The sequence below is a fragment of the Globicephala melas genome, chromosome 11 (genome assembly GCF_963455315.2).
Source record: "Globicephala melas chromosome 11, mGloMel1.2, whole genome shotgun sequence".
NCBI classification, from domain to species: Eukaryota; Metazoa; Chordata; class Mammalia; order Artiodactyla; family Delphinidae; genus Globicephala; species Globicephala melas.
The window spans coordinates 35544252-35571861 of record NC_083324.2 but is presented as its reverse complement, the minus strand read 5'-3'; the positions used below and the strand labels follow the sequence as shown (position 1 = coordinate 35571861).

General features: G+C 54.4%; 1 protein-coding gene and 1 pseudogene across 1 annotated transcript; one reads left to right on the top strand and one right to left on the bottom strand.

Moving 5' to 3' along the window:
* On the bottom strand, positions 1-27043 carry TKT (transketolase). The gene is made up of 14 exons (XM_030867432.3): positions 26805-27043; positions 17431-17548; positions 16498-16611; positions 15595-15692; positions 11154-11345; positions 9165-9283; positions 7499-7692; positions 6592-6756; positions 5275-5431; positions 3305-3435; positions 2616-2699; positions 2416-2509; positions 991-1113; positions 1-290 (listed from the first exon to the last, which is right to left on the bottom strand). Exons 1-14 carry the CDS (start codon positions 26909-26911, stop codon positions 115-117), a joined length of 1872 nt encoding a protein of 623 aa, XP_030723292.1. The 5' UTR covers positions 26912-27043; the 3' UTR covers positions 1-114.
* Positions 2877-7416, top strand: LOC115858980 (dihydrofolate reductase pseudogene; annotated as a pseudogene).
* Positions 27044-27610: the final 567 nt, after the last annotated feature.

Genomic DNA, 27610 nt, shown 5'->3' with positions numbered 1-27610 from the left:
TTCATTTTTCTCAAAACATGTATTTATGACTCCTCTTGGTACATCTTTGAGCACCTCTGCCGGGATCTCAGGAATGTGTAGAACTCACTCCCACGCTGTACCCCACACCCCCCACTAGGACTTGGTGACCAGGCCCCGCACGGCTTGCGCGATGGCGTCCTTGTCAATGCCGAACATCTTGAGCAGCTCTGTTGGTTTCCCGCTTCTTGGCACATGGCTGACAGCCAGGCGAGTGACAGTGACGCCAGGCTCGCCCATTACTGCAGAGGCCACTGCCTCACCTATGCCACCTGGACAAAGGAAAGGAGGTGAGTCAGGTGATGCAGCCTCAGGTGAGCAGTGGGTGGGTCCCCAGAGCCCCTAGCTGCCCCCCCGGGCCCTGAATCAGTCTGAGTTTATTCCCTTTCCCAAGGATGGGGGGATGGCATATATACCAACCACCGTGCCCTATGCCTGTAGCCAGAGCAGACATCACCAATCACAGTACTTATTTTTTTCATAAGCCCAAATATGGCCTCTGAATCATATTTAACACCATCCTCTGGGCAGCTGTCATCAACCGACATCTGCACTTGATCTCAGGGTCTAAGCCCATCTATTCCCCCGGGGCCTGCTTTGGAGGAGAGAGTAGTGTGTATTTGTAGAGGATGGCTTTGTGAAAAACTCATTAAAGCCAGAAATTTGTGTCGCTTTCCCGGTTTGATTCTGCACAACAGCCTTAACTTTCAGGTACTTCAGGGACATGACCACTGTGTGCTCTTAGCACGGCTGGAACCCTCTCGGGCTTCCTGGGTCAGGCAGGGATCCAAGGAGCCATTCCAGCCATTGAGTTCAAGGGTCCCCAGGCCAAGCCTGAGGTCTGTTAAGAGGCCAAGTCCCAGCTGCTCTGGGTTTCCTGGGCCGCAGCTACCCTCCTGGGGCTGGGATAAAGGAGGATGTCCAGCCCTATGCCCCCAGCCCTCCCAACCTGTGTGTCTCTGGCTCTCTCACCTTCATAGTAGTGGTCCTCCACGGTGACGATCCTGCCCTTGGTAGCACGGGCACTGTCGAGAATGAGCTTCTTGTCCAGGGGCTTGATGGTGAAAGGGTCCAACACGCGAATGTTGATCTTCTCTGTGAGGGGAGGAGAAGCAGGGCGGGCTGAGGGGAAGGAGCTGGGCGCCATGGGTCTGCCCTTTGGGGGCCTTTGATGGGCACCCTGCGAGGGGGCTTGTCACACAGCTGCCCACCCCCGATGGCTCGGCCACCTCCTCTGTTGATCTGTGATGCCCGTATCCTCCACACCCACCCCTCCACCTCGGAGCCTCCCTGGCCTAACAGGAGCAGCAGGTCTCAGGCAGGAAAAGGAGCGCCTCCTCTCTCCCCTCACGCCCTGGGCTGCAGTATCTTGGCCTTTGGACCGACTGTCAGGGAAAGCCAGAGGGACGGCCGCCTCCAGGGGTCCACCCTGAGGTAAAGTGAGGGCATGTGGGGTGGTGGGGAGGGGAGCTGTGGCTACAGGCAGGACAGTGTCAGGTCAGGAGGATGGGTCAACCCTCCCCCTGGATCTCCAGCCCGTCTCGCTCCTGCTCTGGCCCTCCCCCCAGTTCCTCAGAGCTCTGTTCCTTCTGCCTGGGCCTCTTCGATACCCTCTTTGCTTATCAGTTCCTACTCACATCTGAGGTCATTGTCTTTTCTTTTTTTAAATTTATTTATTTTTGGCTGCATTGGGTCTTCGTTGCTGCGCGCGGGCTTTCTCTAGTCACCGTGGCTTGTCTTGTTGCAGAGCACGGGCTCTAGGTGCGTGGGCTTCAGTAGTTGTGGCACATGGGCTCAGTAGTTGTGACTCCCAGGCTCTAGAGCGCAGGCTCGGTAGTTGTGGCGTATGGGCTTAGTTGCTCCGCGGCATGTGGGATCTTCCTGCACCAGGGCCTGAACCATGTCCCCTGCACTGGCAGGTGGATTCTTAACCACTGCGCCACCAGGGAAGCCCTGAGGTCATTTTCCTAAGGACACCCATGTCCACCCTCTCCTGGGTGCTCAGCACAGCTGAAATCTGTTGTGATTCTACTGCAGGGGAGGCTAATGCCTGTCTTCCCTACAGCTAACACTTGTGAGCTCGCAATGATAATAATAATGCCAGGTCACGTTTATTAAATCCTCAGGACAGCCCCGTGGGGAAGGTGATAGTACCTCCATCATGGATGGGGAAACAAGGCACAACGATGCTGAATAACAGACTTAATTAGCAGCCAGCTAAGTAGATTCAGGCTCCAGGGCCTCTGATCTGGCCACCATGCTGGGCACACAGTGAGTGCTCCAAGCCTGGCTTTTAGTAATATTCTCATCATTTAATTCGACGAGATTTTTCTTCACCCAAGACCGGGTCTGCAGTTAGCAGCCCATCTAAGACTATGTGGGTCCCACCCTCCTTACCTTTCTTTAGCAGGTCAGCAGCAGCCAAGGCCTCATGCAGGGTCACCCCAGCCCCGATCACAGTCACCTGGTCGTCCCTGCTCTTCAGGACCACCTGGGGGCAACATGGGGCCAGTGAGGCTCAGAGTCTGGTAGACTGGGGTGGGTCCCGACCTCAGGCTCTCTCTGCGGGGTCTCATTGGGGCATAAACCACACTGACCTTGGCCTGTCCGATTTGGAAATCCTCGTTGTTGTTGTAGATGACGGCGTTTTCTGGGCGGCTGGTCCGGATGAAGCAGATGCCCTGGAATGAAACAGAATAACTGAGGATTTCAGGATGCAGGACTTCCAACCTTGAGGACTGGAGTCTTTCCTCTGCAGCACGTGCCTCTCCAAATATTCCTCCTGCGTGACAGCCAGCCCCAAGCCCCAGATGGAAGATAACTTCTCCATCAGGTAGACTGGCCTCCAAGGACTGCACCCCCCACCCCGCCCCCCGCCCCAGAGTGCTGTGGCTCGCCCCCTGCCCTCAGAGGGACGAGAGCCATGTGAGACATTCCAGTCAATGGCAGCGTGGCTCTTGTTCAGGACTCAGTTCATTCCGTCTTGGAGAATTCAACTCAGGGAGGGCAGACAGGCATCAACTGCTGGATTGGCAGGGGCTGCCAGGATGCTCAGTGGTGAAAGAGAGCGGTGATCAATTAGCAATGTCTGCCACGCAGCAGGAAAGGTGGTGTGTATTTCATTTTTCCTGGTCTAACTCCTCCAAGCCACAACACCAGTGCAAGGTCAGGAGACACCACTCTGGGGCAGCAAATGATCAGCTCTGGGCCTGCATACTGGCCTCCCTTCCCGTCCCTTTAGGGAAGCGCTAGCTGCCAGCGAAGAAAGAACAGTTAAGTGACCTACCTTTCTATTGGCTGCTAATTCCACTGCCTTCTCTGTAGACACCCCATCGCTTGGGTAAAAGACGGTTGACATGGGGACAGACCGAAACATAGCCAGATCTTCCAGGGCCATCTGGGAGGGCCCATCTTCCCCTGGGGTGTGGGAAAGGATATGCTGAAGTAAGACCTCATGCGTGGAATGGAATCCTGGCCCCAAACCCTGTTTCAGAAGTCCGGGGACAGAATTTCGCGCCAAGCTGGCAGGCTATCCCCGGCAGTGTGACGTGCTAGCTCGGAAGTGTTTTCTGCCACCGTCATGGTTCGTCTGCTAAACTGCATTGTCGCTGTGTCCCAGAACATGGGCATCGGCAAGAATGGGGACCTGCCCTGGCCCCTGCTCAGGTAAACAGAATTTGGTGATTATGGGTGGGAAAACCTGGTTCTCCATTCCAGAGAAGAATCGACCTTTAAAAGGACAGAATTAATATAGTTCTCAGTAGAGAACTCAGGGAACCTCCACAGGGAGCTCGTTTTCTTGCTAAAAGTCTGGATGATGCCTTAAAATTTATTGAGCAACCAGAATTAACAAATAAAGTGGACGGGGTTTGGATAGTGGGAGGCAGTTCCGTTTATAAGGTATCCAGGTGTTCCTTCTGATGTCCAGGAGGAGAAAGGCATTAAGTACACATTTGAAGTATATAAAAAGAACAATTAATGTGAAAGTGATTTCTGATCTATTTAAAATCTCCTCCTCCCCCCCCCAAAAAAAAAATTATGTATTTTTTGTTGTGGAGACTGTTGTTGACTTTAGATCTATGGATAATTATTTCTAAGCAAAGTACTTTTTTTTTTAAGCAAAGTACTTTTATTCCCCATTAATCTTAACTAGACGGTATCAGATACCATTTGTGAAACATTTCTTGCTGTAACTGCCTGAATGCCCATCAAGAGTCAAGAATAGGTGACCAGCACGTGCCTAGGGTAGAATATCTACCAAGACAGCCCAAAGTGGCAGCGTCCCCTGGCAGCATGAGTTGAAACCAGAGCCTATAGAGCTAGGAGCTAGGCAGATGGGTCCAAAGGTCAGAAATAGATTATAAACAGAAGAGTTAGCATTCAGTTATTAAAATTACATCAAAAGAGGGACTGTGAATTACTTTATATCACACTTTTGAAAAAAATTCTGTTCACTCAGACTAGGAGTCAATAAGTTGAAAACTCCAGGATACTCCACAGAGATAGTAAAGAGGCAGGTACGAGACTACCTTTTCGGTGGTTAAAGGAGAAGGTCTGAGACCTTAAAAAACTTTCTGATCTTCAATGAGATTGCATGGGATGCTACAATGACAGAATAAGAATTGGCTGCTCTTTACAAAAAAGAATAACCTAATATCAAGCATAATGGCTAAAATTAAAAATTCAAAGAGGTGAAAATTGAGAATGAATATTGCTAGAAACCAAAATTAGTAAGTTAGAAACTAAACTTCACAGAATTAAAAAATGAAAATTAAAACATGTTTTACCCATCACTTTAGCAAAGATTTAGATTAAGTATCCAAAAAAAAAAAAAAGCATTTTCTGCCTTATAAATTGGTACAACCTTTTTAGAGTGTAAGTTAGCAATATCAATTAAAATTCAAAGTATTCTGGGTTTGGACCCAGAACTTCCACTTCTAGAAATTAATCCTGAACAAAGAAATGGACCCAAGAGTACTTCTTGCAACTTTCTTTTTCAAACTTGGAAACAGCCCAAATGTTGATTAATAAGAAATAACTAACCAATATGTCTATAGAATGTAACATCTGCAGCAGTTAAAAAGAATGAAGTACTGACAGAAAAATGCCAAAAATTGCTAAGTAAAAGAAGCAAATTGTGTAAAGTACTCAAAATGTTTAATAAATGTGCATGTGTGGGAAAAAGCAAACAAATAAAATAAAATAAAAAGAACTCCGGGGACGTCACAGGTGTGACACCCGGCCGCAGCTCCTTACCGATGGACACGCCGCAGTGGGAGCCGCAGAGGTTGATGTTGCTCTCGGAGATGGCTGCCATGCGAATCTGGTCAAAGGCCCGCGTAAAGAAGGCTGCAAAGGTGCTGCAGAAGGGCACCGTCCTGTCACGTGTGGCACAGCCCACGGCGATGCTCACCTGGGGGCAGAGTGGGTGGTGTCAGCCCAGAGGAGGGAGAGGGTGGCCAGGGGGCCCAGGACCCCCAGGGCCACCTCTTGGGAGGTGAGGGTTCCGTCATCCTAGTAACTGTTAATTCTCCTCCTCCCATGCAAGTGATCCTGTGCGCCCACGGACTCCACAGTCTGTTTCCAAACTCCTTCAACTTGAAATCGTAATTTCACAAGTTCTCTTAAAATCACTCTCCTGGGGAACACTTTTCTAGCAAGAAAAGCCTTTCACAGAGCAGGCCAGTAAGCTTGAGCATGGATGGTCCATCCTTCCCAGGCCTCTGCAAGTCTCCTCCACCATCTGCCTGCCACCCCAAGGCCTCTGCAGAGACCAGCCCTCGCAAGCCCTCTGTATGCCCAGAGGCCCCAGGCCCCAAATGCTGGCCCAGAAGCACTGAGTGCAGGCACTGGTTCTAAATTGGCATCGCCTCCACAGCTCTGAAACCCACCAGCTGACAGGAGCCCTCCTTCCCCAGCCCCCCACCCCCCGGCCCCGGCCCCTCCAGCTGCCAAGGCTGGAAGCCAGGGACAACTTCAGGTTCAGGTGGAGGAAGAACTCTGGATGCAGCAGAGTCAGGTGGTCTCCAGGGGGAGGAAGCTCCCAGTTCCTAGAAGCCTGCAGGCCAGGCTGGGCTCCTCGGCCAGGATATTTTGAAAAACAGGACAAAACACTGTTCCTTATTTAAGAACCATAGATCCTGACAAGGAGCTGTTAACCCAACTGTGTGCATGACAGGGGTCCACAAAGTTCTCTCATCTCTGTATTCCACAGGGTAGCAAGGGCCAAAGCCTCGTGCATAAAAGGGCCCAGCAGACTTTGGCTGCTAGTTCCAGCCTCCTGGCTGTGCCTGCCCTTCCGCCTGGAGGCCCTTTACCCCCAGAGAAAGCCCCTCCACCACAACGACTGGCCTGCGTGCAGCATCCCCTGCTCAGCTCCCCCGTGTGCACTCACGCAGCCCTTAGGTGTCACAACACCCCTCCCCCACCAGTTACTGGAGGTCAAGGGTCAATGCTGGGTCCTAGCTGTTTCTGGGGCCTAGCAGGCACCTGGCACTGCCAAACACGGCTGCTCAAGGGAACAGGAGGGGTTCAGCCCTGCCCCTGCACCCCTCAGACCCCAGCTGCACCCACCATGTTCTGCTCAGCAATGTAGCACTCGATGAATTGGTCTGGGTGCTCCTTTTTGAAAAGTTCTGAGAAGGTGGAATTCTTGGTGTCCCCGTCCAGGGCGATGATGCGGTCGCTGGCGTGGCCCAGCTTGGCCAGGGCCTGCCCATAGGCCTTGCGGGTGGCTATCTGTAGGGAGGAGAGTGGGAAGGCTGAGCACCTCGGGGGGCATGTGGCCTGGAGCCCAGCTCAGCCTCTGGGCCATAGCTTCCACCAGGGAGGAAAAGGGTAAAACAGCAGAAAAAGGAAGCCCAGCAGCATATGGCCCTATGGAAACTTCTGTAAGGGTGCCAATAAGAACTTAAAACGATGAATGTCTTGGGTGCAGCCTCTTGTCTCCAGCCCGGCTATGAACCGTCTGAGCTGGAAAAGATGTCCTAACAACCCCATTTCCCCAGCCCTGTGAAAGAGGCCTGTGAACGCGCCCCACTCTGCACGAGAATACACTGAGGGCCTGGGAGTCAGAAAGCCTGACTCAGGTGGCACTGATGGGTCCACAAGGGGTAGTGCCCAGAGCCGGGCAGGCCTGCCCTTTGCCTTTGCCTGGCCAGAAGTGGGGGAGTCCTGAGCGCAGGCCAAGGCCGTGATGGACCGGGGCTGGGGGGGGACTCAGAAGCTGTCAGCTTTGATCCCAGTAGCTTGCTGTGTGACTATGGGCAAATCCCTTGCCCTCTCTGAGCCTCTCTGCATGTAAATAATTCCAGAGCTGGCTGACCCCATGAAAGAACTGGCAGGAGCAACATCTCAGGGTTCCTCCTCACCCAGAACTAATCTAATCTCTCTTCTCTTTCCCAGCCCCAGCCCTGGGGAACCAGAGAACCGCTGCCACCCTAGCCCAACCAGTCCAGAAAAGTGAGGCCCAACTGGGTACCTTGTCCCCAACTTTGTAGCTGGGTGGGGTGGGCATTCTGATGTTGGTAATGTCCACCGAGGGGGTGTCCTCCTGCGGGGGTTTTGCCAGGATCTTCTTTTTGCTCTGGATCTGGCTGTAGATTTCCTGGATGATCTGATCAGCCATGTTTTTGGGGAGGGGCTTCCCATGCCAAGACTCCTTATCTTCTATCCCTATGGGTACAACGTAGGAGGGCAGAGGGACAGGTAAGATGAAAGCTCCCAGAGGGCCAGGAAGCTGCTCGAGGGGGCCTAACCCTCCACACGTCAAGGGCAGGCCACCATGGGGGTCAGGGAAGGAGGACCATGGTGACCAGCACTCAACTGCAGGCCCCTGTTGAGTAGCAGCCGAGTCCCCCAGGAGCTCCCAGTGGGGAGGGGGCATGTGTGGTAGATGAATGTTGCTGGCATGCCACCCCATCCCATTCTCCTTGCATCACCTCCCCACCCCAAGCCTGCACAGCGTGGGGTCTGCTGTAGAAATCACACTCAGTTTGTTGCATAGGTTGGGAGAGGAAGCTGAGGCCTAGGGCGGGGGGAGCACCGCCAAGGTCACCTATGCATCAGTGAGCAGCAGACAGGGCTCTGTAAGCCCCCAGGTGCAACCCCTGTGTGGGGGGGCATCTTGCCGTGTGGGGACCAGTGAGACTTAATAACCCTCTCCTCTAAGGTCACCTCAGATGTCACCACAGCCTGGAGAAAGCCAAGAAGTAACCAAGCAGCCCCCAGGAGTTGAGGTTTCCAGATCCCACGTGGTGGTAACACCTGAGGAGTCAGCATCAGCGGCACTGAGGCCATGACTGTATCCCAGAGTCCTCTCCCAGAAGGTTCCAGAGTTGTGCACTTCTTCCCAGATACCAGTGAATATCCTCATTTACCTCAAGTCCACACAGGCAGAGGGGGACGTGACCCCTGGTGGGCAGGGGGAGAGCCGGACACATGGCACAGTGAAGCCAGCCCAGAGCCTGCAGTTAGCGCTTTTAGTGCCAGACTCCCTGTATCCCTGGGCAAGTCCCTGGCCACTTCTAGCCCCATCTTCCCATTGTTACAATGGGCAAGGGCCATCCCAGCCCCAAGCAAGGGTCTGGAGCCCGTGCCTAGGTCCTAGGGAGGGGCTTATGTCTGCACGGCTCTCAGGCCAGGCACAGGAACCATCTTCCAGACGCTCCTGGGCTGCCCACCTGCACAGGCCTCTGGAATCACTTTTCCATTGCATGAGGGGTACCCTGCTTGCCTCCTAGGGAAGAATCTAGGTCTCCCCAGGATTTCCTGGGGCTCCCTGCATCAGCCCTTCGGCTCAGGGCAGACAACTGGAGCTGTCAAGGTCGCTCTGCAGATGCCAGGCAGGGAGTGTCCTCTCTCCTTACCCACAGTCCTTCCCAAGTCCTCCCTCTCCTCCTGCCTACACATGACCCCCAGTCGAGACCAGCCAAACCAGGCTCTAAATCCCAGCTCAGCCACGCTGCCCAGCAAGTCTCCTGCTCCCCCTTCCCTGGACTGGGTGCACTCTGCTGAGGAAGGAAGCGGCTGGCTCAACCCCAGGCACGGGCTCTCAGAGGCATATGCCTCCTAAACCACCCCCTCTTCAGTCAGCCGCAGGGCCCAGTCCCGGGGTGGTGGGTGGGAGGAGACTCGAGCATACAGACCTGTGATGCCTCGACCCTTGAAGGTCTTGGCAATGATGACCGTTGGCTGGTTCTTGACCTGCCCGAAGGCCTTGCACAGCTCCTCCACGCTGTGTCCATCTACGATGATGGCGTGCCAGCTGGGGACAGAAAGAGGGCGTGAGGGGCGAGGGCCCTGAGAAGGGCCCTGGGGAAAGGCCCTGCCCTCGCTGCACTGCACGGCTGCGATCTGGAAAAGAGCTGGAGGAGCTGGGGCGCCTCAAACCTGCCGGATTCCGATTTGCATTTAATTTTCTCTTTTCACATTGTTTTACTTCCTCTTGTTTGCCTTTGAACAGATTTTCCTCCTCTCTCCTAAGTAATGCAAAGCCTAGTTACTTACTGTCTTTCATTCCTGAGCTATTCATTTCCTACTGAAAGCTGCTTTTAGGACAATGCAGTGGGTTTGGAATCTACTGCTAGATTTTTGATGAATTTTTATTTAAGGGACACATCCGATCACTCCATAGATGGTGGACGTGGTGCCAGAAACTTGTATAAAATGAGTCATGTTGTCAAACATCCAGAGGAAGGAGCCCTTCTCTTTCAGGCAATCCCTTTTGGGACACTTTTTGGCAGATTAATAGTAACAGAAGTAGCAGCTCACACTTACTGAGTGCCCACTCTATGTAGGCACAGGGCTGAGCACATATTAACCCATTTAAACCTGTTGTTGGGCTTCCCTGGTGGCGCAGTGGTTAAGAATCCGCCTGCCAATGCAGGGGACACGGGTTCGCGCCCTGGTCCTGGAAGATCCCACATGCCGCGGAGCAGCTAAGCCCATGTGCCACAACTGCTGAGCCTGCGAGCCACAACTACTGAAGCCCGCGTGCCTAGAGCCCATGCTCCCAACAGGAGAAGCCACCGCAATGAGTAGCCCGCGCACCGCAACAAAGAGTAGCCCCCCGCTTGATGCAAGTAGAGAAAACCCATGCGCAGCAACGAACACCCAACGTAGCCAAACATAAATAAATAAAATAAATTAAAAAAAAGAATAAAAGCAAATTATTAAAAACAAACAAAAACCTGTTGTTGTCCCCATTTTATAGACATGTAAACTGACATACTGAAGGTGGAGTAATCTGCCCAAGGCCGCAAAGCAAGTTAAGTGATGAAGCCAGGACTTAAGGAATCTGGCTTCGTAGCCACAAGGTTATGGACACAGACCCAAGGATGCTGCCGGGGTTATACTCCAAGTCCCCAGCCCGATGTGGCCTTGAGGAGGTCTGTCCCTGAGGCATGTTGTGGCTGTTTCTTCCCCTGTCCAACAGAGAATCTTTCTTCTCTTCATTTTCTCCCTCTGTAAGGTCACTCAGAGATAACAGCCCTGTGTCCGCTGTGTGATCAGGTACTGCAACTCCAACTCGACTTTCCCTGGTCATCGGCTCATCTATGAAGGGTGGCCTTGAAGGCCCTGGGCCCTCAGAGCCCAATTGCAGAACTTGTATTTGGGGTAGGGGAGGGACATCAAGGTGAGGCCCTCTCTGGCTGACACCCGCCCAGATGGACCTCCCTGCTTTGTAAAACGTGACTCTGAATTCACAACCATCCAAGGCCCATGGGGGAAATCTGGAAATCCTATCTCCCGTTTCCCTATGAGAGGCCTGTTCCTCCTCCTGTCACAGGAGGTAACCAGTGGCCTGACGTACTGAGCGAGCCTGGTCCACACCGTGCACCTCCTGCCTCCTCACCCAAGAACAAGGTGAGGATGTGTGAGATCACATTATGTGGAAGCTCTGAGAGCCATCACACCACCCAACGTGCAAATAAAGGAACTTGCTCAGAGCTGGGCCTCAGCCCACAGATCCATGGCACTGGCCAGGGCGGCCACATGCCCTGTGAGTCAGACCCTGAAGGGAGACCTTCTTTTGATGGGGCTTAACCTCTGGCTTCAGCCCCTGCATCTGCAAAGCTTTTGGCACAGAGGTATCCTTTGCTATGAGGGTGCTCAGGCCACAGCCTCGTACGTACCCGAAGGACTCGCAGCGCTTCTGGTAGACGTCCATCTGATGCTGCAGCGGGGTGGGGTCGCTCTGGCCCAGGCGGTTGATGTCAAGAATGGCGACGAGGTTGTCCAGCTTGTAGATGGCCGCAAAGGCCATGGCCTCCCACACGGAGCCCTCTGACAGCTCCCCATCTCCCAGCAGGCAGTAGACACGGTAGCTGTGGGGGGGTGGGGGTGGGGGGGTTAGAGACCGGCCCCCCTGCCTGGCCCACGTGCCCCTGGCCTTTCCTTCTGGGACGTGCAACAGCTGTGCCCACCCCAAGTCCACACCCAGTGAGCAGGGGCTGTGAAGGAAGCTGTCAGGAGCTCCAGAAAGTAGTACCAGCTGCCAAGAAACAGCTCCAGACAGCAGTGTGGAGTGGCTAGGGCATGAAGAAAATGGTGAGGTTCGCAGGGGCTGACTACGCAGGCTGGGCGGGAGGGCCTTGAGCCGCCCGCTGCCGGAGCGCACCCACTTCTCTCCACCCCACCGTGAACCAGGACTGCTGGGGGAGCCCTGGGACTCGCTAAGTGGGCCAGAGAGACAGAGCACCTTTCTGCTCAGAGGAGCTGGGCCAGGGAGGCCATCTGTGATGCACCCTAGAGGGAGGCTTCAGGTGAAGATGAGCACGCACGAGGGGGCTTGAAGGCCGGGATCATGGTGTCGGCAGGTGCCTTGAAGGATGGTCTCCTCCCAAACTTCTGGGGCTGGTTCTTACCCAAGACTAGAGCTGGGCCTAGGCTTTCTCCACCCCAGGGGCTATCTCCTGCCCTCAAAACAGGCAGCCATGATTGTTCCAAAGGCAGTGTGACACGGTAAAAAGAGCAATAAGGTTGCGATAAATTACCCAGAAACAGAACCTTCCCTGGCTGGGGAGGGTGGAGCCAAGGGGTGAGGCTGGAGGCAGGGAGACCAGTTCAGGGACCTTGACCCCAACCCCAACCCCCCAACTCTGCTTAGCACTGAGTAACCCTCTCAGAGAAGGTAAGTGCAGTTGTTATTCCCAAGAAAACACACAGACAAGGAAACAGGCTCAAAGGTCAAGGCACCTGCCTGAAGATCATGCAGTTGGGGAGCAGCTGAGCGAGGATTCAAACACAGGCCTGACTGCCCAGCCCAGACTGTCCACTCCCTGCTGACTAGGATCGCACACAGGGGGAGGGGCAGCAGGATGCCGAGACCCCCTTTCCCCTGCCCAGAGTCCAGATGCGTGACCCCAGGGAGCGAGGCTGGTGCCTGGACGGCTCGGAGGGATGCAGCCGCCCTGCTGCTGAGTGGGTTGGGCCTCCAGGCCTCCCTGCTGCAGGGCCAAGGCAGGGGGAGCTGAAGAGAGGCAGGGACGGCTGTGGTGCTGCCAGCATGACTCAGCACCCCTGCAGGCCTCCAGGTCAGGGAGGGCTCCTGCATCCTCCCCTTGCCACGCCAGGCCCGTACCTTCGCTTCTGCGGCCTCCAGCAGGCCAGGCCACTGGTTCCCCCACAAGGAGCAGAAGGTCCCACTCACAGAGGCTTATCTTAAGCTGGGTCTTGAAGGCTGCAAGGGGGGGGCCCAAAGACACTGCAGGGGTGGGGTCTGGCACAGCAGCTCCCGAAAATGACCAGCCTGACAGGGCTAAGCCAGAGAAACCTGTAGGGAACTCGACTTCCCCAAAAAGGGATTCCAGGGAAGCAGACTGGCTGCCTTCCCAACCCCACACCCACTTCCAAGGAACCTGAACTGGGGCCAAGCGTGGAGTTCCAGCATAGCCTCAGACTCAAGTCAGGAAGGCGGTGTGGGGAGACACTGGGGGTGCTTGTGAACAGGAAAGGGGGCCCTGCAGAAGCCAGGGCTAACCCTGAGGCCGCATATTTCCTGAAGCTGTTAGATTCAGGGTAGGGCTACAAATGCCCACAGTCCTGAATTACCATGAAGAGAAGAGACCCTAACGAGACGGCCAACATTTGCTGCAGGAGTTGGGAAACCACCTCAAATATCCAACAACAGATGACGGTCTAAACGTGTTACAGCATCCCCATAAAACAGAACAGTATCCAGTCATTAAACCTAGCTCTTGGACTTCCCTGGTGGCACAGTGGTTAAGAATCCGCCTGCCAATGCAGGGGACACGGGTTCCAGCCCTGGTCCGGGAAGATCCCACATACCGCGGAGCAACTAAGCCCGTGCGCCACAACTATTGAGCCTGCGCTCTAGAGCCGGGAAGCCACAACTACTGAGCCCGTGTGCCATAACTACTGAGCCCGAGTGCCACAACTACTGAAGCCCACGCACCTAGAGCCCATGCTCTGCAACAAGAGAAGCCACCGCGATGAGAAGCCCGCGCACCGCAACAAAGAGTAGTTCCCACTCGCCGCAACTAGAGAAAAGCCCACGCACAGCAATGAAGACCCAACACAGCCAAAACTAAAAATAAAATAAAAAAAACAAACACTAGCTCTTGACAGCGTGTGAGAAAGTGTTCAGATTTTTCTAAAAAGCATTGGGTAAAATTGTATAAATACTAGGATTATAAATCCATTAAGTTTTTTCTCACAATAACATGGAGGAAATAGGATACACTGTTAAGTGAGACTGAAATGGGGGAGAGGTGGTTAAGAATAAGGAAGAAGTTTGTTTGTTTCTTTTTTTTTTTTGGCCACACCTCGCAGTATGCAGGATCTTCATTCCCCGACCAGAGAGTGAACGCATGCCCCCTGCAGTGCAAGCTCAGTCTTAACTACTGGACCGCCAGGGAAGTCCCTCATTTCTTTTTAATGCATTCCTGTATTTTAGATTAGTATGTATTTTATAATAAAAAAAATTATTTAAAAGAGAAATGGGGAATTCCCTGGAGGTCCAGTGGTTAGGACTCAGTGCTCTCGCTGCCGGGGCCCCAGGTTCGATCCCTGGTTGGGGAACTAAGATCCCATAAGCCATGTAGTGCAACCAAAAAAAAAAAGAAGAGAGAAATGGGACAGACCCAATTGGATGTGTGCTCCCTGGCTGATGGCTGGACAGACCTGACTGGAGGCTGGATCCAGGACCTCTGGCAGCTGGCGCAGCCTGGTAATTCCCTTAACCCCTCAGCCTTAGCCAACCCTGGCCACTGAGAACCCAGCTAAACGCTATCTCCCTACACTGGCTTTTCCCATTATGTTAGGGTCAGGAAACGACCCTTCACGAGGAATTATTTCAAGCAACTGTAGAGAATAATTAACTCACAGCTCTGGTTCTGTGCCAAATAAAATACTCTTAAACACACATCCCATTCTTTGTGACTTTCTTCACTGCATGGTGAATCACTTCTGGGTGTAGCTGAGCCTGGCCCCAGAGCCCAGCCCGGGAGGCTCTGCCGTCAGGTAACACTGGCCTGAGTCTGGAAGGCCTCGCAGCCCCAGCCCACCTCCTGGAGAGCTGTCTCAGGAGCTTGCCCTGCACACAGTAGGCGCTCACTGGGGTGGAGCATCCAGTCAGGCTCCCTGCAGCCACCTGCCGCCTGCAGGCCAGACTCCCTCGGCCTCTCCTCTGGGAAGCTTCCCGCCCACAGGGCTCCCCGAGCCGGCTGTGCTTCCCTCAGGCCCCTCAGAGCAGCCTGGGGACCCTGAATATGGACTCCAGATGCACACCCTGGGTTCACATCCTGCCTCCACCATAAGGCAAACACCTTACCTCGGTCTCCCCACCTGTGAGAGGGGCAGCTGTACGCACCTTATCACCTCATCAAGGTGAAACCCTATAAAGCACAGAGCACAGGGCCCTAAACGGTAAAGGAGTGAAGAAACCGCTCGGACAGCCTGCAGCCGACACGCCTCCCCTCCGCAGCAGACGCCTGTCTGCAGGCCACGGCGGACGGCCTTGCAGCTGAAACCTGCCTCGAGGGGCTTCTCTCCCAAGCTGCCTGGTGCTGCAGCAGCAAACCTCTCTGACCAGGCTGCTCATCCTCCACAGGCCACTCTCTCCAGGGTTCATCTCTTCCCTGGCTGCCACGTAGGGGTCAGGGAGGCCCAGAAACACCCCCGGAACACCCCCTTTTCTCCTTTCCCGAGGTAAAGGCGAGTGGCTCCGGCCTGGGTTCTTGGCACCTAGTCAGGCATCGAGAGGTGGGCCCACCTAAGACTTCCAGGGTCCAGGTGCCAGGCTTGGGGGGAACACGGGAACTCGTGAGCCAAAGCGCTCTGGCCAAAGAGCATGTGGCTCTGGACGCAAGCCTGGCCCTACCGGTCACTATCCAGGGACTCTGGGCAGGTCCCTTCACTCCTTTGAGCCTATTTCCTCATCTGAAAAGGGAGCTGGTCCTGGTACCAGCCTCATGCCACACATGCACGGTTAGTTACTCAGTTCCGACTCCGCCCTGGGCAGGCAAGGAGGTGCCTGGGGCCAGCGAGTAAAGCTGGGCCACCAGGACCCCTCCCAAAACCATCGTGGGTGGGGATGGGGAGTGGGAGTGTTACCTGGCTTTGTCCAAGTATTTGCCGGTGTAGGCCATCCCGCAAGCAGCCCCGAGGCCTTGGCCCAGGGAGCCCGTGGCCACGTCGGTGAAAGCTTGTTTCTGTCACGACAGAGGGCTACAGTTACCACAGGCAATGTTTCCCAGAAATGCCTCCCAGGATTCTAGCCCTGTGGCCTTGGGAGCCTCGAAGCCACACCCCACCCATACACGGGGTGCAGGCAGGTCTGCAGAAGGCAGAGTGTGACTTCTCATTATTCCCCTACAGCAGTAATTGTGGGTGTGGTTCAAATACCAGCTCTGGCCCATAGGGAGCTGTGTGACCTCAGGCCACAGACTGAATCTCTTTGGGCCTTGGTTCCTTCACCTGTAAACAGAGCCCACATTATTCACCTCACACAGTGGTTGGGAGAATTCAAGACAAAACTGAAGTATTTGGCCCTAGTGGGTGCCCAGATGGGGCATCACAGTTTCCAAGGTAACCCCATGAACTCCAAACGTTTGCAGCGGCCCGAGGAGCACACCGGGCCCCTTCCGTGGATGTCACCAGCATCCTGCTGTGACCCCCTTAGAGAATCCCTGGTGAACCTCTTCGCCCAAGCTGTGTCTAAGTGGCCAGGGAGGCCCAGCAGGGAAGGGAAGCCGGTGTTTGGTGCCTGGGGAGAGGCCCTCCCTGCAGTTGACCCAGAGTGCCCTGGGCTGGGGCCTTAAAAGTCTCACCCTGCAGCACAAGCTTGGGGTAAACAGCGTGCCCCCAAACCCCTGCTTCTTCCTTCCTTTAATGCCCTCCTCTGCCCTCCAACACCCCCTCAGCTCCTCAGTGGGTGCCCTGCTCCCTTCCCGCATGCCTTGAGAAACAGGAAGTGGAACCAGAGGCCTGGAGAGGCTCCTGGTGGGGTGCACTTACCGGGACAGGGTGCCCGTCCAAGTCAGAGCTGATCTTCCTCAGGTTCAGCAGCTCTGCCTCGGGCAGGAAGCCAGCTTCAGCCCAGACGGCATACAGGATGGGCGCTGCGTGGCCCTGCAGGGGATGGACGGTGGGGGGATGGGTCAGATGAGGAGCTGTTCCCACCACGCCCCGAAACCCGGGGCCTGGCCAAACCGAACCTACCGGCCTGGGTATCCCTTTCAGGAAAGGAAGCAAGTGAAGGCTACCTTCCCTCCTTTCATCCCTCTCCAGCCCAAGGCTCCCACAGCCAAGGCGGAGCAGGCCCTAGGACAGGTGCAGGGGGAGCGCAGCTGTGAGGCCCGAGGCCAAAGCCCCAGCAGGCAGCCGGCAGCCCTAATCCCTGGGTTCTGGCGTGTGAGTGGACCTGGACAGACTTCTAAGCTCTCATGCCTACCCCAGGAGACCAGAGGCCATGGAGCCAGGCCTGGGTACAGGTGGATTTCGGGGTTTCATGGCATAGTTTGTGGCTATGGTTCTCAAGCAGGGCGGCGGGGGGAGGTGGTCAGTGCGCCCCATCCCAAACCCTACTGCAGGGCATCACCACTCTTGAGGGAGCGAGCGTGGCCTGGGTACTGGCACAGCAGAGACGCGTGTAGAAAGCCACAAAGCTATACCCCCGACCTGGACTCCAGTCCTGCCTGTCAACACCAAACATGGCTGGAACACCCAGACCATTTCCATTATCCCCTACTAATTCGGTTGTTTATTCCTTAGCTTGGGGTTAAGTTTACCAGCTGGGTCAGCACAGAGCAAGACACCGAGGGAGGGGCCGGGCGGAGCAGGTGGAGAAGAGTGGTGAGGGGCTGGGTTCACACCAGGGAGGTAGGTCCCCTTCTCACCATTTCAGGGCCCACCCAGCCCCAGGTGAAGGACAGAGGGCTGGCCTCCTACCTTGGAGAGCACAAAGCGGTCGTTGTGAGGGCTCTGGGGATCCATGGCCTTGTAGCGCATGGTGTGGAAGAAGAGGACAGCCATGATCTCGGCGGCGCTGCAGCATGACGTGGGGTGGCTGTGGCCCAGGAGAGAGACAAACGCATGCATCACAGCCCTGAACCCCTGATCTACAGGGCTTATCTCACGCCCACAGACAGGGACCTGGGGGTGCAGGTCCCAAGGAGTCACGGGCTTGGCTTGTCAGAGAGCCACGTGCTCCTCCCTCCTGGGAGGGTTACATGGGGTCTCAAGGAGGCCCTGCTGGCAGCATGGGGGTTGCACCCTCCCAGGGGCCAACAGTCTGGACCCTCAGAGTCATGGTAATTGAAGAATTCTGGGGCTGGACTAGAGTAAGAAAGGAGGAGGGGTCCAGGAGACTGCGGTGGCCCCTCTATGAACAGTTAGCTAAGTCCCAGTGGGACTGCCCAGGACTCTGTCCACTTGTCGGGGCAACTTGGCCTCCCAGGCCCCCAGGGGTGCTGGGCCTCCTACGGCCCTGGGCAGGGGCTAACGGACGAAGGCTCCCAGCAGCCTCCACCCGCAGGGTTGGTAGCCTGAAAACTGGGCCTTCGGGCTCTCCAAGAGCATCACTGGGCTACTCGGCAGGCTTTTAATGGGCATTCTGAGGGCTGGTACAGCCACCAGAAACCATGTTTCTGCACAGAATTTAAAAGGCAAAGCAATCTCTTATCTTCTACAAAGGCTACAATCCTGGAAAAAAAAAAAACTCCTTCTGCCTGAGACAGGCCTGGGGCGGTGGCTCAACGGGCCTCCCTTTTTCAGGCTCTTGTTCTATTTGCTGCAGTTATTTGAATGGCTACTGGGCAAAGGACTTAACCAGGGAACGTACAAGGATTATGTCTTAGAGATGTGACTTATTCAGGTTTCTTAGGACCCACTTGATTGATTCAGCCCCAGCGCCCAGGAGTGGAGACTGGAGTTCCCGGCAGGACAGCTGTGATTCCTGAAGGCCTCTGGTCCGCAGTTTGATTACAATGTCAGCCTCAGGGCACGTGCCTCCCAGCCGCTCCCTCCATGCAGCTCAGCCAGCTCAGCGCAGCCTCCTGCCGCTGCTCTGAGGCCCTTCACACTAAAACATGCCCACTGCCAAACCCAAGGGCACATGCACCACCTGGAGTTCAGTGGGCCTCCCTCCTCCCTGCCAGCCGGCTCCCACCACGGGTTAGGGGTGAGTCACTCCCAGAGCAGACACATTAGTAGAGAAATCCGGAACTGCCCATGCTGGTTTAGTACCCACATCCCCAGCACACAATCGTCTTATACTTAACCATTTCTACGAACTCCTGGTCATGGGGAAAGACACTAGACCTGAAAGAGGGAGGTGAGGAAATGTGAACGAGAAACCTTTCCCCGCCTGGCAGGAACCCAACTCCCTTGTCGCTAGCGCAGAATTCAGCTGGGGGACACCCCAGTCAACACCAGCCAGGCTGACCTCCTGCCCTTCCCCTCCTAGGGCAGCCCCATCCCTGAGGAACCCTCTTTCAAAAGTCATGACCCTGTTAGGAGAACAGCGGGGGAAGGATGTGGGTGGAGAGCAGGCCAAACTGCTCCAAGAGAAAGAAGGCAGACACGGACGGGAGCTTGGCCTGCCCTGCCCACCTGGCGGTTCCCAGGAAGGGGCTTCAGGGAGAAAGGGCTGTGACACAAGCACTTTCTGCACATGGTGGAGGTGTGCCTGGCCCAGGCAAAGCTGACGTGGTGGGAGGGAGGTCACCCACGAAGAGACACCAGAAGTTGAGAAGTAGTTGATTTGAACCATTCCTTGCGAGACCCATGGGGGTTGAGCCTATATTTCCTCCAAAGCCTGCATCCCGGACACACTACTAGCTCTACCTTCATACCTGCCAAATAAAAACATACGGAATAAGGGATCCTTGGGGGCCAGGTGTCTGCTCCACCGCACCCCAGAGCGTTCAGGGAACTCCCTCTGAGAGGTGTCCCAGGGTGGGGATATGGGCCACTCAGGCTGTGACTTCAGCACATGCTTCACCCTCCCTGAGGCTCAGCTTCCTCACTTGTAAATGGGGTGCTGTGTGGGGATGGCGGGGGGTCCCTAAGACAATGAACTCAAAGTGCCCAGGTGACCATCGGCCACCACCATCTGCTGGAAGACCAGATGCCACACTTCTCAGGGCCTCCAACTCCTCATCTGCAGGCTGGGACCGCGACCCTCTGCGGACCACGGGGCAGGCAGGAGGGAAGAAATGAGCTGAGAATTGAGATGGGGCTCTGCAAACCGTAAACTGCTGAACACACAGGAGACAGTTACTTTTAGGTGCAACTTACTAGAGGAACTTCAGTGTACAGAGTCTGTGGTCTGAGGGCCTGAGATTCTCCTGTAACCCCAGCCTGCCCTGGGGGTACAACTGTGGGCGGGGGCCCACCCCAAGGTGCTGTGCAGGACAAACCCATGAATGTAAACTGGCAAGAGGCAGGGAGGGGTGTGGGCAAGGTGGGAGGCTGCAGGGAACTTTATCCACTAAGCAACTCTTTGTGACGCATGGGGGTTATAAGTTTGTTCCAAAACCTGTCCACTTACTCCTAATTAGTTCAATCTATGAAGGTGGTGCTGAGGCCTTACAGCTGGGCCTAGGTAAGTCTCCCAAAGGCCCCCCACCTCTGGGAGGACATTCTTCCAGATGTCCCCACCACCACCCTTCCCTTCAGCATTCACTCTGCTTGCTCACAGGTTTCCCTGCAGAAAAAGTGCAGAGAAGATCCCTCACCCCCTGGCTGGGCTCCTCTCCATTATCAACAGATAATGCTGCCAGCTGCTGGAAGATGGCCCTTCTCCCACCCTACACATGTCCTACACATGCCTCAAGGCCTCAGAAAATGAACCAGGGAGGCGAGCACTACAACAGCCTCTCCCATGCTTAAAAATACAAAGAAAAATAATCTGTTATGAAGAAGAAATAAGTCCCTGAAGGAAAAAGTAAGAAATATGAGTTGAAAACCAACAGTTAAGGTCCAACCTAAAAAGTTAAAAAATATGGTGAGCTCAAAGACAGTAGAAAGATAAAAAATGGAAATTTATGAAATAGGAAGCAAATGTACAATTTTTAAAAATCGAAGTCAAGAGTTAGCTCTTCAAAAGAGAAAAAAAAGGGACTTCCCTGGTGGCACAGTGGTTAAGAATCTGCCTGCCAATGCAGGGTACACGGGTTCGAGCCCTGGTCCAGGAAGATCCCACATGCCACAGAGCAGCTACGCCTGTGCACCACAACTGCTGAGCCTGCGCTCAAGAGCCCGTGAGCCACAACTACTGAGCCCATGCACCCCAGAGCCCGTGCTCTGCAACAAGAGAAGCCACCGCAATGAGAAGCCCGCGTACCGCAACGAAGAGTAGCCCCCGCTCGCCTCAACAAGAGAAAGCCCGCTCACAGCAACAAAGACCCAACGCAGCCAAAAAGAAATAGAGGATATTTAATGACAATATATTCCTATAATGGAATACTATGCAACAACCTCAACAAGATCTCACAAATACAACACGTGAACAAAGCACACTGCTGACAGATCTCTACAGCAGGGAAGACCACACTGTTTATGAATTTATACAAACGTTATAAGACTATAAGGAAAACAATAAAATGCAAAACTCAGTGTATAGTTCTTTCTGGGGGAAACCCTCCTTCTGTGAGTAGGGAGAGACACCCAGCAGGTTCTAAAGCACTATAACGTCCTAGTTCTTAGGCCTGGAGGTAGGTACACCCAGGATAGTTATTTATAACATGTACATCATTTGTATTCTTTTTTAGGTATGTATTAAAAAAAAAAAATACTCAGGGGACTTCCCTGGTGGCATTCTTAACTAGTGGTTAAGAATCCGCCTGCCAATGCCGGGGACACGGGTTCGATCCCTGGTCTGGGAAGATCCCACATACCATGGAGCAACTAAGCCTGTACGCCACAACTACTGAGCCTGTGCTCTGGAGCCTTCGAGCCACAGCTACTGAAGCCCGCGCGCCTAGAGCCCGTTCTCTGCAACAAGAGAAGCCACCACAGTGAGAAGCCCACGCACCACAACAAAGAGTAGCTCCCACTCACCGCAACCAGAGAAAGCCCGCGCGCAGCAATGAAGACCCAACACAGCCAAAAATAAATAAATAAAATAAATAAATTTATATATTAAAAAATAAACATTAAAAAAGAAAATACTCAGGCAAGAGAATCGCAGGATGCCAGGACACAAGCCATCCTTGTTCTTCCTGTTCCTAGAACCACCTGGGCTGGCTCCTGTCTGGAAAGACTGCCTCCACACCTCAGACTGTGAAGAAACAGAGCTATGCCCCACACCACTCCCTCCGAGAAGCCCTCCCTGACCTCACGATCTAAAATACCTTCTTCAAGACTTCCCTGGCGGTCCACCGGTTAAGACTCTGTGCTTCCACTGCAGTGGGTTTGTGTTTAATCCTTTATCGGGGAACTAAGATCCCACATACTGCGTTAAAAAAAAAAACAAATAAACCTTTTTCCCCTCACTCATACTTGCCGCCAACTGACACTATGTGGCTATTTGTTGCCTGTCTATCCTAGGTGCAACTCCAGCTCCAGGAGGGCAGGGAGTTTGAGTCTTTTCACTGTTGTAGCCTCGGGTCTGAAGAGCATCTGGAACAAAGAGTGCACACATAAATGATGTATCCTGGCTCCAAGACTCTAGGATGTCACCTCTCTGAGCCTCAGTTTCCTCAATGTAAAATGGAGACAGTAGCAGAATCTGACTGAATGAGGTAGCATTTGTGTGTAAAGAGCTTGACACAGTGCATAGGAAAACGGCAATTGCTCAGTAAATATCAGCTCTAAAGATACCAGATACGAAGTCAAACCTCCTTCTCATTTTGAGGATGGGACCACTAAGGTCCACAGAGGGGGGAAGTACCTTGCCCAGGGTCACACAGTCTACCATCAGAAGAGCTAGGAGAAAAGCAAAATGCTAAGAGAAAGTGAAGAATGGATAAACAAAATGTAGTATATCCAAACAATGGACTATTCAGCCATAAAAAGAAATGAAGTACTAATTCATGCTACAACATGACGACCTTCCAAATATTGTGCTCAGTGAAAAAAGCCAGACCCCCAAAGACCTCATTCTGTAGGATTCCATTTACATGAAATATCCATTAGAGTTAAAAGGGGAAGTGGTAAATTCACTAAAACTTATTGTAAGTCACTGTCAATATACTAAATTTACTAAAAGCCACTGGACCATACACTAAGAATGTTATGATATGAAAATTATACCTCACTAGAGCTATAACAGGATGACCTTTAAAAGGAAGAAGGTGCTCAGAGCCCAGCAGAGCAAATACCTGAGCAGCCACACTCCCTTAGCCAGTTGTGCAGCCCTCAGAGATTACAGCCAGGCCACAGGTGAGACTGACTTCTGAGCAAGAAGGCCAAACAGTGCAGGCCCCCGCCAGCTAGACCCACATGCTGGGGCGACCGCCAGCTCCCACCAGCCCACCCCATGGAGTGGACTTCACCTCACTGTTCAGGGCGGGAGCACAGAGTCTGCCTAAGGACCCAGCGTCCAGGGCTGGTAGCTGTTGTCTGTGGCAATAAGGGAGTTCCTGATTTTGTGAGACTGGGCTCTAGTGACAACAGGCCTCTGCCTAAAGAGGCAAAGTCAAGGGGAGTCAGAGCTGGTGGTCCAGGGGCCACAGTGTGATCAGCTCATGGGAAGACAGGAGAACATCTCAGACCCTAGCCAGGTGGCTGCACCAGGTTCCCAGCTTCAGGAAGCACTGCCCATCAGCCCTGCTGAGTTCAGAGGCAAAGAACAGGGTCATTGCGGGACAGCCGGGTGTCCTCACACAGAGTTGGGAAATGCTGCTGCTGGGGTAATCTCAACGGTCTTGCTCTTGCCTCAGTCAGGGCCAGGCTGGGGTGAAGACAGCCAGAATGGAGAAGCAGGCCCAGGCAGCAGTTTTCTGCCCAGAGAGAGCACTCAAAGCCTCTCAGAGCACCAGAACTGGGTAGCAGGGAGGGATGTACTTCCAGCCACTTCAAGGTCACGTGAATCCCCCAGGACATGAAACCCACAACAGGAGGTGGCAGGACCCCAGAGCTTGCTCATTCTGGTCCCCCAGCCCCACCCCGGAGAAACCCAGTTCAAAAACCACCTATCTGTGAACTTCTCCTTTAGAGATGGGGAAACTGAGGCCCTGGGATGGGAAGGGTCTTTCTGACAAGGGCACAGCCAGTCGGAACACAGCCAGGGTTAGATTCGTCTCCCTGTGCCCACCAGCCAGGCCTGGCCAGACCTTACGTTCCTGAGTATGCACCCCAACACTGTGGGTCAGAGTCCCGGGGACGTCTAGGCACAGCCTGCACCGCCAGACCCGGGCCTGACTCTGACGGCGTCCTCAGATGACACTCAGCACTGTTTGGATAATGCCAGTCTAGCCTGCTTGCTGAGAACTCAGAAATCTCCACCATGAGCCTCAGCAGGAAGGGCCCCTCTGACAAGGCCATCAAGTCTTATCTTTTAAAGCCTGGATGAGCTGGACCCTTGCCACGGCTGCCACAGCTCCCCCAGCACGCGGAGGGAGGGGCAGGTGACCTGGAGAAGCTGTGGGTGTTGCCACAAGGAGCCCTCTGTGCAGGCTCTGTCCCTCAGCTCCTCGGACACAGAGGCCAGTGTCCTCACTTCCCGGGCCTGGTGACGTCCACTGTCACTTGGTCAGTGATGGCACAGGAAGGGGAAAGCTACCAAGATATCAGGACTTCACCGAATCCTGAACACCATGGCCTGGTCCTCACTGATCCAATGTCAGTCCAGCCTCCACAGTGACCATGAAAAGACCTTGGCCTAAGTGCTGTTTCACCACCGGGGTGTAAGCTCCCCCAGAAAGGAGACAACCTGACAGGATGGTCACTTTGGCCGCGACTGCACAGAGCCGGGGCCTCAAAGCTGAGCCTTCACTTGATGGACCGCACCCATTGCTGTGAGGGAATAGCCGGCCTCAAAACCAACATCTGGAGACCTGTTCAAGTCTTCCTTTACTGTTTTTTTTTGTGTGTGTGTGCACACAGAGCTCTTGGCACATGCCTTTCAAAATCTCTTGTGAAAGAGGTAGTAATAGTAATGTTACTTCCTTCTGAAAAATTAAGTTTTTTCTAAGTATTTCTTTTTTTGGGGGGGGCCTTGCAGCATGTTTTTTCCTAAGTATTTCTTTCCTGCACTTTTTACGCATGCTTAAAACGAACAGGAATCACTGTATCTTGCACTTTTTCTTTTTGTAAATGGACACTTTGAGTTCAGTGAGTTCCTCCCTAAGGCATTACAGTGTAAACCTGGGTGTAACTTAGTTGCCAATCCAGTACCTTTTCCCCATAGAAATCAGAGTTTAACTATCTAACAAAGACCCAGGAGACCCATTGGACACCCTCTCCCTTTGGGAGCCCCCTTCCCCCAGCTGTAAATGTTATTTCATTTCTCTCCAAGTGCCTTCAAACTGACTGAGATCCCTAATCACTGTGCCTTATCTTTCCCTTTCTAGTTTCTCTCCATTTTCTGGCCTGGTGCTGCCTGCCTGCCCAAGAAGTCTTCTTGGTTAACGGGAGCCCCTCACTGGACAGCATGGAACAGCTACCAATGACCAGCTTGGGCAAGTCACTCAACACACTAGCCTCACTTTCCTCATCTATAAAATGTGATATGACAGCATCTGTCTCATAGGGTTATTCTCAGAATCCATAAGATAATATTAGCAATAAAGGATGCTCTGTGTCACACCAGGGATACTTATTGACCACTCAAGATCCCTGTAATTGTCTACAGGTTTTATCTAGACCTGTAAGATGCTCGGAAGTGTAACACTATTTTGTGTCCCCCCAGCTAGACCGTCAGGAATCTAGCTAGAGAGCTCCTAGCATACAGCAGGGCTCAACAAGGTTCTGCAGGGCAAATGATCCCCTAAAGTGGTCAAGGGAAGGGGATCCAGTAGTACTCACCAAGCAATATAGGTGTGCAGACCTACTGTGTGCCAGGCAGGGGAGAGGGCACCAAGAGTAAGCCAGGTCCCTGCCTGGCCAAGGGGTACCCCACATGATCGGGTACCAGCCAGAAGCAAGAAGACTTGGCTGGGAAGGTTTCTGGAAACCATTCCCCAGCCAGACTTCAAAATCATTTCATGAACCCATCACATGCTGTCTGGGCAGCCTCATGCCCCGCCCCAAAGGGCTGGAATCCTGAAAACCACTCAGTGTGTAGGCGCTACTACTGTTCCCATTTTACAGAGCGGCGAAACAGGCTCTGAAGCGACTCAGTAGCTGACCCTCTCAACTACCCCACCTGATGCCTCCAGCTGCAAAGTGGCCAGTTATCATTACTGTCCCTTGCAACTGGCCATCTTCAGAGAAGGCTCCTTGGGATGGGCAACAGCCTTTCTCCATCTTCTGAGCCATTAGGGCTGTCGGGAAAGAACGCTGGGGGATGGGCCTCTGACTTGAGGAAAGTGCACCTGGAGGCTGGCCCTGTATGTTCACCCCAAGGCCCTGGGGCTTGGTTCTTGGTTCTCTTAACCTTCCAAGTCTCCCCTCCTCCACCCCATCCCCTCCTCCTGCCCCCACCCCAGAGGAGATCTTAGACCTTCCCTCCACAAGGGATGCCAGGGCTCTGCATCCACGTGGCCACCTTCCTCCTCACTCTCCACTCCTGGAGTCTCAGCACCCCTGCTCCAAAGCCAAGAGTGGCAGGAATGTGACTCTGAACAGGAATGGGAGGTGGAGAAGGGGACAGGTAGTTTCAGGTAGGGACAAGGCCGGGGCCCCCAGGCTCGTCTGCAAGATGAGGGGTTAAAACAGGTGCTCTCGAGTTGGGCAGCACGGGTTCAAATTCCAGATCTCGCCGCATGCGACCTCGGGCAACTGACAAATTCGGAGCTTCAGTTTCCTCACATGTGGGTGGAACGTTACCAGTTACCAGAGAGGAAAGGGTCCTGGGGCCGCGCGTGCCGAGGGCACGGTACAGGGCTTGTCTCTCGGCGAGTGGGCACTAATGGTGGCCTTCCCGGCACGGCCGGCGAGGGGCCTCCGCAGTGCGTAGCCGCGCGTCCCCTGCGCCTTTGAGCAGCGGGGAATGAGGGGCCGAGCCGGCCTGAGGCCTGCTGGGAGCCGGGCCCCAGCGGGCGGAAGCCGGGTCGAGCGCGGGCGCGGCGGAAGGCTCCTCCGGCGCTGACCTGCGAGGCGCGCGCTCCGCCATGTGACCGCGCCCCCGGCCGCCTCCCTCGTGGTGGCACCGTGCAGCGCGACACGGAGCCGGCGTGCCCGCGGCCCCGGCGCCCTCGCCCTGCGCCCTCACTCACCCCGAGCCGGCCGCTGTGGTGGCCTGGATGGAACTGATGCGCAGGCGGTTGGCTGTGTCCTTCAGGGCCTGCAGCTTCTGCTGGTCTGGCTTATGGTAGGCCTCCATGGCGCGGCCGGGCGAACGGGCGGGTGGGGAGGCCGAGGACGCGGAGACGCAGCGCAGCGTAGCTGCCGGCAACTGCTAAGGCCGGACGCAGCGCTGGGGCGCGTTAAGAGTGCCGGGAGCCGCCCGCGGGGGCGGGGCGCCGGCATCACCCCAGGTTGCCCCGCCCCGCCCCGCCCCCGGACCAGCGGAGGCAGCCCCGCCCCAGCCCTCCGGCGCTGTTAGGAAACCGAGACCGTCGGGAGCCTGGGAGTCTCTGTACCCAGCCCGATGCTGTCCGCCCGCCTAACCTCTCCGTCCCTCTTTCCTTCCCCCGGAATCTGCGGGGCAGCTGCGGGCTGCCAGGCTTCTGTGAGTCAGGCTGCACTGCCATGCCGGGATTAACCACCGACACAAATAATGTGATAATAACTGCAGGTTCTAGGCCCGGCTCAGGGTTCTTCTGTTGACTCGCATCTTCACTGCAGACCGCTCTCCTTCCTCCACAAAGCCCTGGAGTGAAACTGAGAGGGGAGGCTTCATTGATTGTACCTTAGTAAAAATGAGCAAACTGAAACTGGTAAGGTCAATTAAGGTCACAGGGCTGGTGCGTGCAGGGAGCTCTAACCTAGCAAACACGCCCTGTCCTCGAGCCCCAGCCCCAGAGAGGGACCCCAGGGCTTGAGGAGCCTGTAGGAGGATGAGGATTATGAAAATGAGAAT